This window comes from Podarcis raffonei, chromosome 18 (genome assembly GCF_027172205.1).
Source record: "Podarcis raffonei isolate rPodRaf1 chromosome 18, rPodRaf1.pri, whole genome shotgun sequence".
Taxonomy (NCBI): Eukaryota; Metazoa; Chordata; class Lepidosauria; order Squamata; family Lacertidae; genus Podarcis; species Podarcis raffonei.
Window position 1 is genome coordinate 2938342 of NC_070619.1, and position 18456 is coordinate 2956797.

The window sequence follows — 18456 nt, forward strand, 5'->3', positions numbered from 1 at the left end:
ACTTTCCTCTTTTTTTAAAAAAAAAAGTATTTCCTTTTGTTACAAAACAGACAAATAAGCAGGGAAAGGTACAATTGGGGGGAAAGAGAGGGGACAGCTATTTCCCAATGAAAGTGCGGTTTGTAAAAGTTTCAAATAAATAAAGAAACATGCAGAACGGGAGCTTTTTACAATTTATTTAAAAAGACAACCAAATGGACTGGACTCCTTGGCAGGTTTTGAATAAACATACCCAAATTTATTGGTTGATAACATGGCAGATAGATAATGTAAGGAAATGTATAGTTTTATAACACGCAGAGAATAATATGTGCTGAGAAATCAGAGAGAGGAGCTGGGGGAGGGTTTGAAGGGGGAAATAATGAATATGATATGTTTTGATAATTTGTTATGTTGAAAGTGTTAATAAAAAATTAAAAAGAAACATGCAGATAGACTATCTCTGGGTTGAAATGCTTCACACTGACTATAGTTGCTGGTTACCCTTCGTAGATTGTATGCTTTTTTTGTGAATTTGCCTTAGTCCTTTTCCACTAGGAACTGCCAGGACGCTTATTTTTATTAATATAATTATTAGAGATATTTTTAATTGATTTTTCACAGATTGGCCAGTTTACATATATTTCAACTTATGTTTTTCTTAAAAGTTTGACTCCCCACCCATACTTCCAGGATATTTTCATTCTCTAACTTCTGAAGCCATTCCTCCTCCTTTCCATTTCTGAGTGTACAGGATTATGGCTGCTGTTGCTGCAGACATAATTAGTTTAAACATCTTTTTTTGGGAACAACCACCCTAGGAAAAAAGCTGCAGGGCTTTTAGGAACATCCAATTGGAACATTTTCTTCAACTCCTTATCTATCTTTCCCCCCCAAGCCTTTAGCTTTTATATACTTCCACCACATATGGCAAAAAAGGACGCTCTTGTTGCGGTGAGTTCCGCAGGCGAACCAGGTGAGGAGGTGTTGCTTCTCCAGTCACCAGTCCCTCCCCTTCTTGCAAATATGGAGATGAAGCAATTGCAGAGGACGGCCAAGACTTTTCAGCTTGAAAAACTTCCCCACCCAAAAATTATATTATGGTTTTTAAAATAATATTTATAAATAAATATGTTTTTCTACGTGCTGGAAGACACCCAGAGTTGGCTGGGGAAACCCAGCCAGATGCGCGGGCTATAAATTATTATTTAAGATGCGGGTGCCCTGCAATTTCAACGGGTCTACTCTCGAGTAGGACCACGCCGGGGCACTGCCTGGATCGGGACCCGGAAGGGGTGGTGCTGCTCAGCCCCGATCCTGCCTCCAGGGTGGAGTAACGTGCGGAGAGTTTCCCTCTTTTCCAGCGATCCGAGAACGTGGCCAGGGGGGAGACCGAGCTTGACACGCGTTTTGGGGAGCCCCTCCGGAAAGCAGGTAAGGCGCACGTGAGGATGCGGGGATGCGCGTCCGGCTCCCCTTTTAAAATCGGCCGCCGAATTTGCATTGCAGCTTTGTTCCCCTTTGCAAAAAGAAAAAATGAAAGTCTGGCTGATGTTGCAATGCATTGCAGATTTCCGGTGTTCCGCGCCCCGGAAACGCCTGCTTCCTCTCTTACTCGCGAGTAGGGACCTCTACCTTGGAAGATCAAGAGGTTTGGGGGCGATTAACTTTCCTCCCCCCCAAGCGATCCTCTCCTTCTGTTTTTCCCACGGTGGGTTGCCAACTAAAGGGGAGGAGGAACAGCTGGTTTTTAAGACGACCCCCAACTTTTGACTAAATAAAGTTAGCAGAAAACATCGTTTTATTTTTTGATGTTTTATTAACAATTTTAACATAACACAATATCAAAACATATCATATTCATTATTTTCCCCCTTTCCCCCCAGCTCCACTCTCTGATTTCTCAACACCTATTGTTCTCTGTGTACTGTAAAATTGTATAAATCCTTATATTTTCTATTTACTATGTTTGCATTCAATAAGTTTGTGTATTTTATTCAAAACCTGCCAAACAGTCCCAACTCATTTTGTTGTCTTTTTCAATACTTTGTAAAAAGTTCCCATTCTTCTTTAAAGTCACAGTTGTCCTTATCTCACAGTTTATATGTCAGTTTCGCCAGTTCTGCATAATCCATCAATTTCTCTTGCCATTATTCTTTCGGGTTTTTTTTTATATAAATTTTTTATTGATTTTCCAACATAGATTAAAACATATTACAACTTACAATACAAAGACAAACAAACATATAAACATGTATAATTTCATAACCACTACTACTTATTCAAACCTTTATTAGGCATTATGCAAATAAAACGATAAAAGAGAAAGAAACATATAAAAGCCTTGAGATATAAACAGAAAGGCAGCAGTTGGCTACATACATATATATATATATACATATAAAATCAGTGGTTTTCCTTGCTAACCCGCTCCTTGGAGGGCTACTACCAAAAACTCGGCTACCCCCGCCGTTACCCTTTGGTCAACGTCGGATAGGCAGAATCCCACACATTCACCTTGTTGGGGCTCCAGACCACCCAGAAGAGGGGACAGCACGCGTTGACGGAGCGTACTGTACAATGGGCACTGAAAGAGAATGTGCTCTACCGTGTCCGGGACATTCATAGAACATCTGCAGAATCTCTTATTTCTAGGGATGTTTTGATATCTTCCCCTGACAAATGCTGAGGGAAAAACATTCAAACGGGCCAGCATAAAAGCCCTACGTTGGGCTGGAATTATTAATTTGGTGACGTAATTGGCTCTGCTATCTAAGATATTTAAATCATAGAATATGGGCGAACAAATTTTGTTTACAGCTGCCATAATATTTTGCCTCTCGACATCCTTTAGTCTAGTTAGGATATTATAGAAAATGTATTGCTCATTAGAATTGTACAGGGGCTCCAGCCACCAACTCAAAAACGGATCCTACGCTTGCTGTCCTGGAATATTGCAGGGTGGGGAAACAAAGACGGAGACCCAGACCTAATGAACTTCTTTAAAGATTTTGAATTAATACTTCTACAAGAAACATGGTCAACTAGAGATATTAAAATCAATGGATTCTCCTCCTATACGAAACCCGCATTGAAAATAAACACGAAGGGCCGGCCGAAAGCAGGGTTCTGTTGTATGATCAAAGACAACTTAGGGTTTGAAATCAAGCAGTTAGAAAAATGCTTGCCACTTGCACAAGCCCTACTTTTAACCCAAAAAGACGATACTTTGCTACTTGTAAATGTCTATATCCCCCCATCCAAAAACAACAGCAACAGTGAAAATTGGTCACAACTAACCTTTTATATAGAAAATTTGACCGATAAATACCCAAATGCCTCATTGATAATAGCAGGTGATTTTAATGCCAGAGTGGGAACCAACAATGAACAACTATGTAGCAAACTAAATTGGAATACTGATAATGATATCGCACATGCCTTGAAAATAGGACGATTCTCCAGAGATAGGGTTGTAAACAACGAAGGCTTACGCCTACTTGAATTATGTAACAACTTTAATTTGCAGATCGTGAACGGTTCAACAAAAGGCGATAGAAGCGGGGAGTTTACATACTTCTCCCCCCGAGGATGCAGTGTCATCGACTATATTCTTGTCCCTTATAATATTATAAATTCGATCATGGACCTCAAAATTGGAACGCGTACTGAAAGCGACCATCAGCCATTATTGTTGTCTATTAACTTAAAGGATGAAACCAAGATAACCAAGCACAATATTATAGAACCCTCTCAATACAAACAAATGACCCAATTAAAATGGTCCCAGGAAATGAGTGCAGTAGTGGGGCAAAAACTTACAGCCAACCTGAGAAAACAAGTATTATCCAACTTAAAGACCACTAATTCCTACAGCGATATTCCGAAAATTATAATGAGATCTTCCAAATGTTCGTAGAACTTAGTACTCCACCTAAAGTTTGGGTACTTAAACATAGCGCTAGCCCTTGGTTTGACGATGAATGTTTCCAGCTAAAAAGAAAACTGCGCCAAACATTTAAAAATAATCGCACTAAACTAGAGCCCTCTTATCTTGATGAAAAAAGAAAATATCATTACATTCTGGCCGAAAAGAAACAGAAATATGCAACCCAAAAATGGCTACAATTACTCGACTCAATTCAGAGTAAAAATAACAAAGCGTTCTGGAACCTAGTGTACGGAGGATTGAAACCCGAAAATCAACTAACTCTACCACCAATTGCAGAATCCAAATGGTCCCAATATTTTACATCGGTATTTAACAATCTACACAGTGAACTTAAAGGAAATGAAACCACTAAAAATAAAATCAATAAACTCCAGGAGTGGCCAAGGGTAGAAGAAGAGGAAATTAGAGAGATAGTTAAAAATTTCAAATCGGGGAAATCTCCTGGGCCAGACGGTCTACCAATAGAATTATTTAAGACCTATATAGATTGGTGGGCAGAACCCTTAGCTCAATTGTTTACTCTCATAGATAAATATGGGATCATACCTGAGATATGGTTAAGATCAATAATTATCCCAATCTTTAAAAATGGCGACCCAAAAGAACCAAGGAATTATAGACCGACAAGCCTATTATCAGTGATAGGGAAAATCTACTAATTTCATAACCTCTTTTTCTTAAACCCAATTTCAACGACTTCCCCATGCCTCCCTTTTCTGCATCCCTGTTTTAAACTTTTTCAGCAACCCCTAATCTCAATTACTTATAATTCACTTTCTTTAATCCTTTCTCTCTTACCCAATCATTTACCGCTGCAAATCTGTTTTACCTTACCCATGACATTTTAGCACTCATTAATTTTACAACAGTTCTTAAGATAAAATTTAAATTTCTTCCAATCTTCTTCCACCGTCTCTTTTCCTTGGTCACGGATTCTGCCCGTCATCTCAGCCAGTCCCATATAGTCAATCACCTTCGTCTGCCACTCTTCCAGTGTGGGTAGTTCTTGTGTCTTCCAATACTTTGCTAAAAGAACTCTTGCTGCTGTTGTAGCGTACATAAAGAACGTCCTATCTTTCCTTGACACCAATTGGCCTACTATGCCCAGGAGAAAAGCCTCTGGTTTCTTATAAAAGGTACACTTAAGAACCTTCTTAATTTCATTATAGATCATCTCCCAGAAGACCTTAATCCTTGGGCACGTCCACCAAAGGTGATAGAAAGTACCTTCAGTCTCATTACATTTCCAGCATTTATTATTGGGCAAATGATAGATTTTTGCAAGGTTGACTGGGGTCATGTACCACCTATAAATCATTTTCATAATATTCTCCCTTAAGGCATTACATGCCGTGAACTTTATACTGGTGGTCCATAACTGCTCCCAGTCAGCAAACATAATGTCATGACCAATGTCCTGTGCCCATTTAATCATAGCTGATTTAACCGTTTCATCCTGTGTATTCCATTTCAACAGCAAGTTGTACATTCTTGACAAATTCTTAGTATTGGGTTCTAACAATTCTGTTTCTAATTTTGATCTTTCCACCTGGAAGCCAATTTTCCTGTCCTGTTTAAAAACTTCATTTATCTGGTAGTAGTGAAGCCAGTCTCTTACCTTAGACTTCAATTTCTCGTAACTCTGTAGTTTCACTTTCCCCCCCTCTTGTTCTAAAATTTCCCAATATTTTGGCCATTTGGATTCCATATTAAGTTTTTTCACTTCCTTTGCTTCCATTGGTGACAACCACCTGGGGGTTTTATTTTCCAACAAGTCTTTATACCATTATTCTTTCGTTGGGGTTTCCATCCTTGTGCTATGAAGACTCTTGCCACTGTTGTCACATACATAAATAAGTTATTTAATTTCCTTGGCAGGTTTTTTCCTACAATCCCTAACAAGAATGCTTCTGGTTTTTATTTTACAAATGTCATTTTAAACATTTTCTTCAATTCATTATACATCATTTCCCAAATTTTTAAAATTTCTCTGCATTCCCACCACATATGATAAAAGGCCCCTTCCTTTTCAGAAAACATTGTTTTATACACGGGAAAAGACGGCAATTCCAGAGACTTTCTGCTCCTGGCGATTCCCACCCTCATTGATAACTGTTACTTGCAAAACAATATCAAAATTTAATTCAATAATAAAACTCCCCGCCCCCTAAAGTGCTGGTTAGGGACTTGGGGGCATCTTAATTCTTTTCAGATGCTTGTCAGATTCATTTGAATTCCACCACTTCCCCCGTTCGATCTGGATTATCATTAATAATAATAATAATAATTTAATTTATATCCCACCCTCCCCAGCCGAAGCTGGGCTCACCTTATAATTGTTATTTCAAAATCTTATCAATGCAGCAAAATGTGAATTGCGGGGGACTATGAGATTTTTATTTTATTTTATTTTTGAGGGACGCGGGTGGCGCTGTGGGTTAAACCACAGAGCCTAGGGCTTGCCGATCAGAAGGTTGGCGGTTCGAATCCCTGCGACGGGGTGAGCTCCCGTTGCTCGGTCCCAGCTCCTGCCAACCTAGCAGTTCGAAAGCAGATCAAAGTGCAAGTAGATAAATAGATACCACTCCAGCGGGAAGGTAAACGGCGTTTCCGTGCGCTGCTCTGGTTCGCCAGAAGTGGCTTAGTCCTGCTGGCCACATGACCCGGAAGCTGTACGCCGGCTCCCTCGGCCAATAAAGCGAGATGAGCGCAGCAACCCCAGAGTCGGCCACGACTGGACCTAGTGGTCAGGGGTCCCTTTGCCCTTTACCTTTATGAGAATTTTTAAAAATCAATGTTATTAAAGGTTTTCAACCTAATATACCATAAAATTCAAGCTAAACTAAAGAGAATAATGATAAAAAAATGAAACAGGAAAAACTAAATTCTCTCTTCCTATGGGACTCTTCATATGGGGTTCAAAGAACTCTGCACACGGGATCTTGTCCCTTACGACAGGGCTGCAAAGTTTGCCCATGTTCTTCAGCCCATTCCGCAGATGGGGAAGACTGAGGCCGAGAGCCGGGCGGTTGGTGTGGCTTGCCTTTCGCATGCCTCATGCCAGAGGCGGCATTCGAACTCGGGGCTTCCTGCTTTGCAGCTGTGTCTCGGGGTGGGGGGTGGGGGGCGGCGGTTCAGTGGGGAAGGGATTTCAGCCGAAAATATTCACGATCTGGAAACTCGAAACTGGCAGATCAAAAGCAGCATTTGGAGCCCAGTTGCTGGAAAGATGCAGGAAATGGATTTTCCTGGCAATCTTCCCGTTGTAAGCATGCAGAAAGAATTTCCTGCCAGGGGGAATTCCTCTTTTCAAAGAACTATGAATAATTGGGATTCTGGCTTCCTGAAAGTTCTGGGTTTTTATTTTTGAAATCATCAGTGAGTCTTTTTCATTTGGAAGTTTAGAGGGTTCTCCCCCCTCCCTTTATATTATTAATTGGCGTCAAAATGAGGGGTAGGCAAAGATGTGTCCTTTTATTTAAAATGCATCTCTGGGTTATTTGCGGGGCGCAGGAATTCGTTCATTTTTTCCCTTCAAAATATAGTCCGGCCCCCCAAAAGGCCCAAGGGACAGTGGACCGGCCGCCTGCTGAAAAAGTTTGCTGACCCCTGAGATAGATAGATGATAGATAGATAGATAGATAGATAGATAGATGATAGATAGATAGATAGATAGATAGATAGATAGATAGATAGATAGACAGACACACACACACCCTTGACCTATTCAAAAGTTAATGGACTAGGCTGAAATGCCAAAATTGACAGCAAAAATAAAGCGATTAAAGAGACAAATGTATCTTTAACCCAATGTATTATTGCAGCCTTTTTTTTTACCATTCAGGCAACATATGCTTCAACATTTCTCCAATGAAAAGATAATAATAATAACTATCAGACTTTTAGAAGACATCTGAAGGCAGCCCTGTTTAGGGAGCTCTTAATGTTTAATAGACTATGGTATTTTAATATTCTGTTGGAAGCCGCCCAGAGTGGCTGGGGAAGCCCAGCCAGATGGGCAGGGTATACATATATTATTATTATTATTATTATTATTATTATTATTATTAATACAGCACCCATCTGACTGGGCTGCCCCAGCCACTCTGGCTGACTCTCAACAAATATTATAATAAAACATGAACGCATCATTCAGTCTAGGTCTTGTTCTTAGAAGTGCATAGATTTTTACAAAACATAAAATAATTCACCCCAGAATCATTTCCACTGACTCCTGAAAGTGTCAGTTCCAACCACTTTGGAAATCCCAGATCAGTTGAACTGGGGGGGGGTGTATTCTCCTGGCTCCCCTCCAAAAAACGTCATTTTCGTATAAATAATGTCGCCCTTGGGTTTTTTAAAAAGAAGAAAGAAAAAAACCTCTTGCACGAGTGTCGCTTTCCCTAAAAGGAAGTGAGTTTAGCAGGCATTACTCATCAGGGTTCTGAATCTTCCTCAAGCGGAGAGGTTTTCCGAGGTTTGGGTCAGGATCCGAGCGACCGACTTGCAATCCAAGCTCCGTAGGGTGACCACAGGATCCTGTTCAGGTGCCTTTTCTTAAAATATCCACCTTCTTCCGTCTTTTTTCCTCTCCCTTCTTCTTATAATTTTCAAAAAAGCAGACAGCGACAAGGAGACCCATTGCCAATTCCGCCTTGAGGCTCTGCACTTTGTTCCGGTCGGAAAGCGGTGCCGGTAAGAACATGAACCTGGGTTTAATAAATAATAATAATGCTATTTATAAATAACAAAACAAAGATTTCTTGCAATGCGGGAATCGTGGTGGAATACCTTTCGATGGGATACATATGGGGAAAACAAAAAGTTTTGTTTGAGCTGTTGCTTCCTGGCTGCCGCTCAACTTCCTCGTGTTGTGGGGATTAAATTGAGATCTTGGGAGGGGAGAGGGGGGCTGTGAATGCAATAAATAAATATTGATTTATTGATTTGTTTCTGGGATCTTTTATAAAGGGTGGTATATAAACAGAGCTATTGTTGTTGTTAATACTCCTCAGAGTAGACCTGTTGAAATAAGTGGATCTGTGTATTTATTCACAAATTTTGTATACAGCTTAAGAGCCTCTAAGAAGTTTAATGACAATAGGAAATATTTAAATTGCCATTTTTTAAGTGGGGGGGACCCAGTTAAAAGCAGTTATGTGGAAATATTCAAAGGATGGTGGAAGTAAACACATGTAACTTCTACTTGGCTAAACAAAAATGTTTTAAGCAGGGACCAAAGTTAGACTTTTCCCCTTTTTGTAAAGACTTCATATTTAATTTTATAATGTATAGAGGGTGAAAGTTGGTCTTGTCCATGTGGATTTCAAAAGCAGACTTACATGCAACAAAAAATAAAACACCGTCCTCCAGTAAAATGACTCTCTGGAGTGACTTGAGAAGGGCTGTGAAAGTTATAGTTCAGCATTGTTTTCTAGCTCCCTGTTTTTTAAAAAATAAAAATACGCATTTCATTGAGTCATAGAATCATAGAATTGTGGAATTGCAAGGTAACCCCAGGGGTCATCCAGACCAACCCCCTGCAATGCAGGAATCTTAGCTAAAGCACTCATGGCAGATGTCCATCCAACCTCTGCTTAGAAACCTTCCCCTGTTGAACAGCTCTTATTGTCAGAAAGTTTCTACCATATGTTTAGTCGGAGTCTCCATTCTATAACTTGAAGCCATGTGTTCGAGTCCTACCCTCCGGAGGAGGAGAAAACCAGCTTGTTCCACCTTCCTTGTCACAGCCTTTGAGATATTTGAAGGTGGCTCTCATATCTGCTCTCAGTCTCCCCTTTTCCAGCCTAAACATGCCCAGCTTCTTCAACCATTCCTCATCAGACCTGGATCCCAGACCTGTAAAATTAATTCCGCCTTTTTTATTCCAAGCACAGTGTATACTGTTTCCTCCTGTCTGCCTTCTAAAAAGTTTGATGCTAAAGCCTTGCCAAAGAGGAAGGGTTTTCCCTGTATTTAAGAATCTGAATCTTCCCACGAAGGGGCAGTCTACCTCTGAATTAGCAACTGCTGCAGATATGCTGATGAGACAACCTTGATGGCAGAAAGTGAGGAGGAATTAAAGAACCTTTTAATGAAGGTGAAAGAGGAGAGCGCAAAATATGGTCTGAAGCTCAACATCAAATAAATGAAGATCATGGCCACTGGTCCCATCACCTCCTGGCAAATAGAAGGGGGAGAAATGGAGGCAGTGAGAGATTTTACTTTCTTGGGCTCCATGATCACTGAAGATGGTGACAGCAGCCACGAAATTAAAAGACGCCTGCTCCTTGGGAGAAAGGCGATGACAAACCTAGACAGCATCTTAAAAAGCAGAGACACCACCTTGCCGACAAAGGTCCGTATAGTTAAAGCTATGGTTTTCCCAGTAGTGATGTATGGAAGTGAGAGCTGGACCATCAAGAAGGCTGATTGCCGAAGAATGGATGCTTTTGAATTCTGGTGCTGGAGGAGACTCTTGAGAGTCCCATGGACTGCAAGAAGATCAAACCTCTCCATTCTGAAGGAAATCAGTCCTGAGTGCTCACTGGAAGGACAGATCCTGACGCTGAGGCTCCAAGACTTTGGCCACCGCATGAGAAGAGAAGACTCCCTGGAAAAGACCCTGATGTTGGGAAAGATGGAGGGCACAAGGAGAAGGGGACAACGGAGGACGAGATGGTGGGACAGTGTTCTTGAAGGGACCAGCATGAGTTTGACCAAACTGCGGGAGGCAGTGGAAGACAGGAGGGCCTGGCGTGCTCTGGTCCAGGGGGTCACGAAGAGGCGGACACGACTGAACGACTAAACAACGACAAGCGGACAGGGAAAGGCTGGTGCATTTGTGGTGGGCTTCCCTGCAGGCCTCTTGCTGACCCTTGTCAGAAACAGGATCCTGGGTTCAATGGGCCTCTGGGTCTGAGTCAGGCAAGGAGAGTTTGGGGGGCGGCGTAAGAGGGGGTAGATGCCTGACTTGGAGGAAGCGGATTGAGAAAAAGGCCTCCTCTCTTCCTCTCCTAAAGCTGGATCTTGCAGACATCCAAGGAAGCTGATCATGTGAAGATTCCAGGCAGACTTTTCCCGTTAAGCTGCGGAACTCCCTCCCACAGGGTTTAAAAGAGGAATGGGGAAATTCGTGGAGGAGGAGTGGGCTGTCAATGGCAACTATTAACCAGCTTATTCCAAGCAGATCCCCCCCTTTTTTTTACAGGAAAAACCCCTCTCTCCAGGGTGGTCCAAAAGATTCTATATGCTTTAGTTGAGTTTCCTTCATTGCATGGGGGGTTGGACTAGATGACCCTCGGGACCCTTCTGACTCTACGACTCCAAAGCTTTGAAGCAATATCTTCTCATGGGCGTTTTTGTGTTGTTTTGAGACGCAGCTTCTCTCTTGCTCGCTCGCTCTGCACTTCCTGCTTTCTTCACCAAAACTGACATGTGTCTGCACACAGGATGTGGCATTTAAGCGAAGCTTGGACTCGGTTCTTTGTAAATGGGGCTTGCACCACTGCAGGAGGACGGTCGGATCCTGCCCTCCCTCTCCCCGCCCTCAACTTCCTCTCTCAACTTCCCTTCACGGGGCACCTCTCTTCTGTTACAGACACCCCAGGGGCCTCGATTCCTGTCCTTCAAGAACCATTTATCATATATACACACACACACACATTGCATGTTTTTAACAGTGAAGAAGGAGGCAGTTAATTCAGTAGCAGGCACCTTCATTCCCCCCCCCCCAGTTATATTTTATTAAATTTCCAGAAATTTCACACATGCATTCCAATACATATTAATTTTTTTTCCCCACTCCACTTTCCGTGGTGTTTTTTAAAAAAAATTCTCCCCTTTGCTGCACCCTATTTTCTCTCTCTTATAACATTAGAGATCCCACGCCCCAGGGAAATTAGAGTGGCCTTGACCAGAGCCAGGGCCTTTTTGGCCATGGCCCCAGCCTTGTGGAACGCTCTCTCATAAGAGACTAGGACCCTGTGGGATTTGACATCTTTCCGCCAGGCCTTTGGTTGGGGTTCAGTTTGATTCTTTTCTTTCTGTATAAGAATAAGCATTAAAGAGGCCTTTTAGCCCATTCACGGGTCCATTAAAAGACCAGTGGTAACAGTTTGCCCTGGAGAATATTAAAAAGGTAAAGGGACCCCTGACCATTAGGTCCAGTCGTGGCCGACTCTGGGGTTGTGGCGCTCATCTCGCTTTATTGGCCGAGGGAGCCAGTGTACAGCTTCCGGGTCATGTGGCCAGCAGGACTAAGCCGCTTCTGGCGAACCAGAGCAGCGCACGGAAACGCCATTTACCTTCCCGCCAGAGCAGTACCTATTTATCTACTTGCACTTTGATGTGCTTTTGAACTGCTAGGTTAACAGGAGCGGGGACTGAGCAACGGGAGCTCACCCCGTCGCGGGGATTCAAACTGCCGACCTTCTGATCGGCAAGTCCTAGGCTCAGTGCTTTAACCCACAGCACCACCCGCATCCCTTGGAGAATATTAACCTCTCTCAATTTTACCTGTGCACTGCCATCTGTCCAGATTTTAATTTGCTCTGAACTAATTTTAAGATGTATTTAATTAATTGATTGCTTGTTTTTATGTTCTTTGTATACTGTGTTAGTTTTGTGATGTGATAAATAATTTATTATTATTAATGCAATAATACAACCACCTCTAATTCCAGGCTTGGACTGGATCGCAGGATTATAGACTTGTACAGTTGGAAGGGACCCCAAGAGTCATCTAGTATCGCAAGGCAGGTATCGCAGCTAAAGAATCCCTGTCAAGTGTCCCCCCTCAAAAAAAAAATCCCCTCTGTTTTAAAAAGAAAAGGCATTATATAAAAACCATCTCTATCCGTTCTGCTGCAGGTTGAAGAGCCTCTGAACGACCGGTGGAACTCCTTGACACTTTAAAATTCGGTTGTCCGAAAAACTCCTCTGTCGCAGTGGCAAATCTCTCCGCTATCAGTAACTTTTGGGGGGCAGCCGAGTCGAGCAGGAGATGTCTAACCCTCTGCGGCAAGTTTTCAACAAGGACCGCACGTTCCGCCCAAAGAAGAAATTTGAACCCGGGACACAGCGCTTCGAGCTGCACAAAATGGCGCAGGCGTCTCTCAACGCCGGGCTGGACTTGAAGGTGGCTGTGCAGCTGCCGCCGGGTGAGGAGCTGAACGACTGGGTGGCCGTCCACGTGGTGGACTTCTTCAACCGCATCAACCTCATCTATGGGACCATCGCCGACTCCTGCACGGAGCAGAGCTGCCCTGTCATGTCCGGGGGTCCGAAATATGAGTACCGGTGGCAGGACGAGAAATCCCGCAAGCCCACTGCCCTCTCGGCCCCGCAGTACATGGACCTGCTGATGAACTGGATCGAAGTGCAGATCAACAACGAGGACCTTTTCCCCACCAACGTTGGTGAGTCCGTTTCTGGGATTTGGGGGGTGGGGGTGGCCCACCGGACGTCAGCCAGCAGCGTGATGGGGCTGCGCAAAAAGGGGAATGGGATTCTAGGCTGCATTAATCCAGAATGTGGCAGCCAGACTGGTGACTGGGGGCGGCCACCGAGACCGCATAACACCGGTCTTGAAAGACCTACATTGGCTCCCAGTACGTTTCCAAGCACAATTCAAAGTGTTGGTGCTGACCTTTGAAGCCCTAAACGGCCTCGGTCCAGTAGACCTGAAGGAGCATCTCCACCCCCATTGTTCTGCCCGGACACTGAGGTCCAGCTCCGAGGGCCTTTTGGCGGTTCCCTCGCTGCGAGAAGTGAAGTTACAGGGAACCAGGCAGAGGGCCTTCTCGGTAGTGGAACCCACCCTGTGGAACGCCCTCCCACCAGATGTCAAAGAGATAAACAACTACCAGACTTTTAGACGACATCTGAAGGCAGCCCTCTTTAGGGAAGCTTTTAATGTTTGATGCATTAATGTATTTTAATACTTTGTTGGATGGCGCCTAGAGTGGCTGGGGAAACCCAGTCAGATGGGTGGGGTATAAATTATTATTATTATTATTATTATTATTATTACCTTGCATTCCTAAGTCACGGGAAGGTGGTGGTTCAGTTTTTGCCCTGTGCCAGACAGATCCTCTGTCGTGGGGTGATTTGGACCCAGAGGAAGTGGGGGGGGAACCAGCTGGAGAGCCCCCACGGGAAGAAGGCTCAGAGCCCAGGGAGGGGGGGTGGGACGGTGATGAGTAGTCAGAGGGAGAAGAGGAAGAGGACTGGGAGGTGGAGGTGTCGGAAGCTGAAGAGTTAACAGGGTTTAGTGAGCGGGGAGAGTCTGTGGCAGAGAGCAGTCCAGAATCGGAGGCAGGAGCTGAAGCAGGAGAGGAGAGAGGCCAAGAGGCAGAGATGGTGAAGAGTCACAGATGTCTCCCCCTCCTGTTGCAACCAGCTCCCCTCCCCAGAACCAGGAGAGGCATGAAAAGGGCGGAGGAGAGGTTGGTTTTGCGCAGGCGCAGTCTCCGATTCCTTGGGGAAAACCCATGAGAGGAGGAGACCTAGGCAGCTGTCATGGACTGACTGGATGCAGAAGAGTGTGGGAGGAACCTGCTGGGGGAACCCCCAAGGGAAGTCCGGAATCAGAGGTGGAAACTGAAGCAGGAGAGCAGGGAGGCAGAGATGATTCCGGCTGGGGAAGAGTCGTGAATGTTTCCCCCTCCTGCTGCGACAAGCTTCCCTCCCTGCTGGTCTCCCAGAACTAAGAGAGGCATGAAAAGGGCGGAGGAGAGGTTGGCTGCACACAGGAGCAGTCTCCAATTGTTTGGAGAAAGCCCTGGGGAGGAGGGGATTGAGACGGCTGTGGGAAGGCAGGGACTTCCAGTCTTGGCAACTGATCCATTGGAGAAACCAGCCAAGTCTCAGGGGGGTTCTTGCCTAGAGGCAGAGTCTGTATACAAGGTCCAGTCCAGTCCTAAGGTCAGGTGTATCTCAGTTCACGTAGTTGGACGATCCGGGGGCCAAGAAAGCCATGAGTCGCAAGAAGCAGCAAGGTCTGGTCAGGAACGACAAATGTTTGTTTCCAGCAACTCACTGAGGCTGGAAGCCCTGCTTAAGAAAGCTGGAGTCAGCTGGTTCACATCAGGAGCAAGAAGGCTGATCAGTAGGGGGCTGGATGGACCCATCTGACTTGATAGGAAGCAAGCTTGCTACTTAAATCAGCTGTATACCGTATATTTCGCTCTATAAGACGCACCAGACCGCAAGACGCACCTAGTTTTTGGAGGAGGAAAACAAGAAAAAAAATATTCTGAATCTCAGAAGCCAGAACAGAAAGAGGGATCGCTGCGCAGTGAAAGCAGCAATCCCTCTTCCTGTTCTGGCTTCTGGGATAGCTGCGCAGCCTGCATTCGCTCCACCAGACGCACACACATTTCCCCTTACTTTTTAGGAGGGGAAAAGTGAGTATTATAGAGCAAAAAATACGGTATTTGGAACGAGGAGGACTAGAAACTTTTTTGTTAGAGGGAAGGCCATAGCTCAGCCGTAGAGGTCCAAAAAGCTCCTGGAAGGTTGCTGCCGGCCAGTGTGGACAGTATTGACCTTAGACAGGGGCAGTGTGTGTGTGTGTTGGGCATCTCCGCTGCCCGTCGTGACCTGGGCATCATGTGCGTTTCTCGCACCAGGTACCCCGTTCCAGAAGAACTTCCTCAAGTCCGTCAAGAAGATCCTCTCGCGGCTCTTCCGAGTCTTCGTCCACGTCTACATCCACCACTTTGACCGCATCGCCCAGATGGGCTCCGAAGCCCACGTCAACACCTGCTACAAGCACTTTTACTATTTTGTGACAGAGTTTGGCCTCATCGACACCAAGGAGCTGGAGCCCCTGGTGAGTGCCCAGCCGGGCTGAGCCCCTTGCCCTGGGGCCAGGCCTCCTCTGGGGAAGAGGGTTGCCAATCTTTTCTTAATACAGTGGATGCTTGGGTTGCAAACGTGATCCATGCGGGAGGCACGTTCACAACCCACAGCACCGCATCTGCGCACGCATGGCCTGCAATTTGGCGCTTCTGCACATGGGTGAGCCCTGAAACCCGGAAGTAACCTATTCTGGTATTTCTGGGTTTCGGTGCATCCGTAACCTGAAAACATGCAACCTGAAGCATCTCCCGCTTGGACTACTGTAATGCGCTCTACGTGGGGCTACCTTTGAAAGTGACCCGGAAACTGCAATTAATCTAGAATGCGGCAGCTAGACTGGTGACTGGGGGCGGCCGCCGGGACCACATAACACCGGTCCCGAGAGATCTGCATTGGCTCCCAGTATGTTTCCGAGCACAATTCAAAGTGTTGGTGCTGACCTTGAAAGCCCTAAACGGCCTCGGTCCTGTATCCCTTAAGGAGCGTCTCCACCCCCATCGTTCTGCCCGGACACTGAGGTCCAGCCCCAAGGGCCTTCTGGTGTTTCCCTCACAGTGAGAAGCCAAGTTACAGAGAACCAGGCAGAGGGCCTTCCTGGTAGTGGCACCCTCCCTGTGGAACACCCTCCCTTCAGATGTGAAGGAAATAAGCAGCTATCCTATCTTTAAAAGACATCTGAAGCCAGCCCTGTTCAGGGAAGTTTTTAATATTTAACGTTGTACTATTTTTAACACTTGATTGGGAGCCGCCCAGAGTGGCTGGGGAAACTCAGCCAGATGGGTGGGGTATAAATAATAAATAATAAATTATTATTATTATTATTATTATTATTATTATTATTATTATTACTATTATTATTATTACTATTATTATTATTATTATTATTATTATTATATGTTACCCGAGGTATGACTGTATTTATATGTACAAAACCACTTAGGTGATGGCATTTCAGTGATATTTATATACCGCTCAACGTGCAGAATCACTAAGCGGCTTGCACTGAGGTCATTTTGGAAAAGAAGAGGAAGACCAAGGCTAAGCCTCATTTGGAAATTGTCATTAGTAATATCGGAAACGGAAATTCAGCACCGTCGAGCGAGGAGGGACCACAAGGGTCATCTAGCCCAACCCCCTGCCACACAGGAATCTTTTTGCTCAATATGGGACTCGAACCCACAGCCCTGAGATTAAAAGCCTCATGCTCTGCCGACTGAGCTACCCCACGTATTATGATGATGATCAACATCATTTTTCTAGCATTCATATACTGCCTGGTGTGCAAAATTCCAAAGTCATTTCCATAATAAGATGATTCGAAAAAGAAAATGGCAATGCCAAGTAATGTTTGGAAATCGTTTTTATTATTACCATCATCTGCATTATTACTGGTACTGTTATTATTATTATATTTATATGCCGTTAACCCACCCTGCCTACAAGACCTCCATAAGGTCTAGCAGCTTGCTGTTTTTTTAATAAAAAAGTGGTGTCTTGAACCTTATTTTACCTTTGTTGCTGTGCAATGTTGATGATGATGATGATGATAATAATAATAATAATAATAATAATAATAATAATAATAATATACCCTCCCCAGCCAAGGCCAGGCTCAGGACAGCTAACAATCAATAATAAAAACAAGTTGAATGAATACAACTTAAAAACAAGATTAAAACACAACATTGAAACATTAAAATGCAGCCAAGCCGATATAGATATAGATAGATATTCATTCTTTCTCACAGTTTCGAACGGCAGAAAAGCACTCAGTTCTTTCCCCCTTCCCTTTTTTATTCGACAGAAGGAAATGACCTCGAGGATTTGCCACTGACGTCCTGCAGGGAGCGATTCCCCCCGCCAGATATGAGCCTCTCCTGGGACTGTGGAACTCTCCTCCACTAGGGAGGGCAAGCGGAATCTGGAGCGCCTTCCTTCCCTCTTTAAAGAAAATAATATATTGTTTTATAAAACAAAGCCAAAGAAGGGGCGGGAGAGAGAGAGTTATCCTATGACGACTACTAAAAACTGTTTTATACAATGATTTTCCTTGTTAGAGAGTGTGTGTGTATGTTGTGTGTGTGCCTGTATGTATTATAATCAGGGATAGAATCATAGAACCCAAAAATCCTGAGGGTCATCTGGTCCAACCCTCTGCAATGCAAGACTTTTTTTGCCCAATGTGGGATTCGAACCCACAACATGAGTCTCATGTTGTCCCTATCTTTTAAAGGGGGGGGGGGAGAAGACCGTCGATACCAGGAAAGGTCCGAGAACAGATAATTCAACTGGTGGTTTCTGTGAGCATTTAGAAAAAGAAGTGATCTAGTGTCCAGATCAGGGGAAGTCATAGTGTCACGCTATTCTGCCTTGGTCAGACCCCCAACCTGGAGTCCTGTGTCCAGTTCTGGGCGCCACAATTTAAGAAGGATGTGGACAAGCTGGAAGGTGTGCAGAGGAGGGCGACCAAGATCATCAAGGGTCTGGAAAGCAAGCCTGATGAGGAACGGTTGAAGGAGCTGGGTACGTTTAGCCTAGGAAAGAGGAGACTGATAGGAGATATGGGAGCCATCTTCAAAGATCTTAAGGGCTGTCCCATGGAAGAGGGAGCAAGCTTGTTTTCTCCTGCTCTGGAGGGCAGGACTCGAACCCATGACTTC

General features: G+C 44.3%; 1 protein-coding gene across 3 annotated transcripts; it reads left to right on the top strand.

Moving 5' to 3' along the window:
- The first annotated feature begins 1300 nt into the window (after nt 1–1300).
- On the top strand, nt 1301–18036 carry MOB3A (MOB kinase activator 3A). 3 transcript variants are annotated; one of them, XM_053372529.1, is made up of 5 exons: nt 1301–1413; nt 8551–8626; nt 12803–13350; nt 15565–15767; nt 17601–18036. In XM_053372529.1, the coding sequence occupies exons 3-5, from the start codon at nt 12936–12938 to the stop codon at nt 17628–17630; spliced, it is 648 nt and encodes a 215-aa protein (XP_053228504.1). In that variant the 5' UTR covers nt 1301–1413; nt 8551–8626; nt 12803–12935; the 3' UTR covers nt 17631–18036. The 3 variants fall into 3 exon arrangements, with proteins under 3 accessions (XP_053228504.1, XP_053228502.1, XP_053228505.1); XM_053372527.1 differs by lacking the exon at nt 1301–1413 and having other exon boundaries at nt 8326–8626; XM_053372530.1 differs by lacking the exons at nt 1301–1413; nt 8551–8626 and adding an exon at nt 8326–8478.
- The last annotated feature ends 420 nt before the right edge of the window (nt 18037–18456 follow it).

What these genes read in the sequence shown, in the direction of transcription:
- MOB3A (XM_053372529.1), top strand. Translation starts at nt 12,936, where the DNA reads ATGTCTAACCCTCTGCGGCAAGTTTTCAACAAGGACCGCACGTTCCGC. An exon ending in CCTTTTCCCCACCAACGTTG is followed by an intron (nt 13,351 to 15,564) that starts GTGAGTCCGTTT and finishes TTCTCGCACCAG; the next exon opens with GTACCCCGTTCCAGAAGAAC. An exon ending in CCAAGGAGCTGGAGCCCCTG is followed by an intron (nt 15,768 to 17,600) that starts GTGAGTGCCCAG and finishes TTTATTCGACAG; the next exon opens with AAGGAAATGACCTCGAGGAT.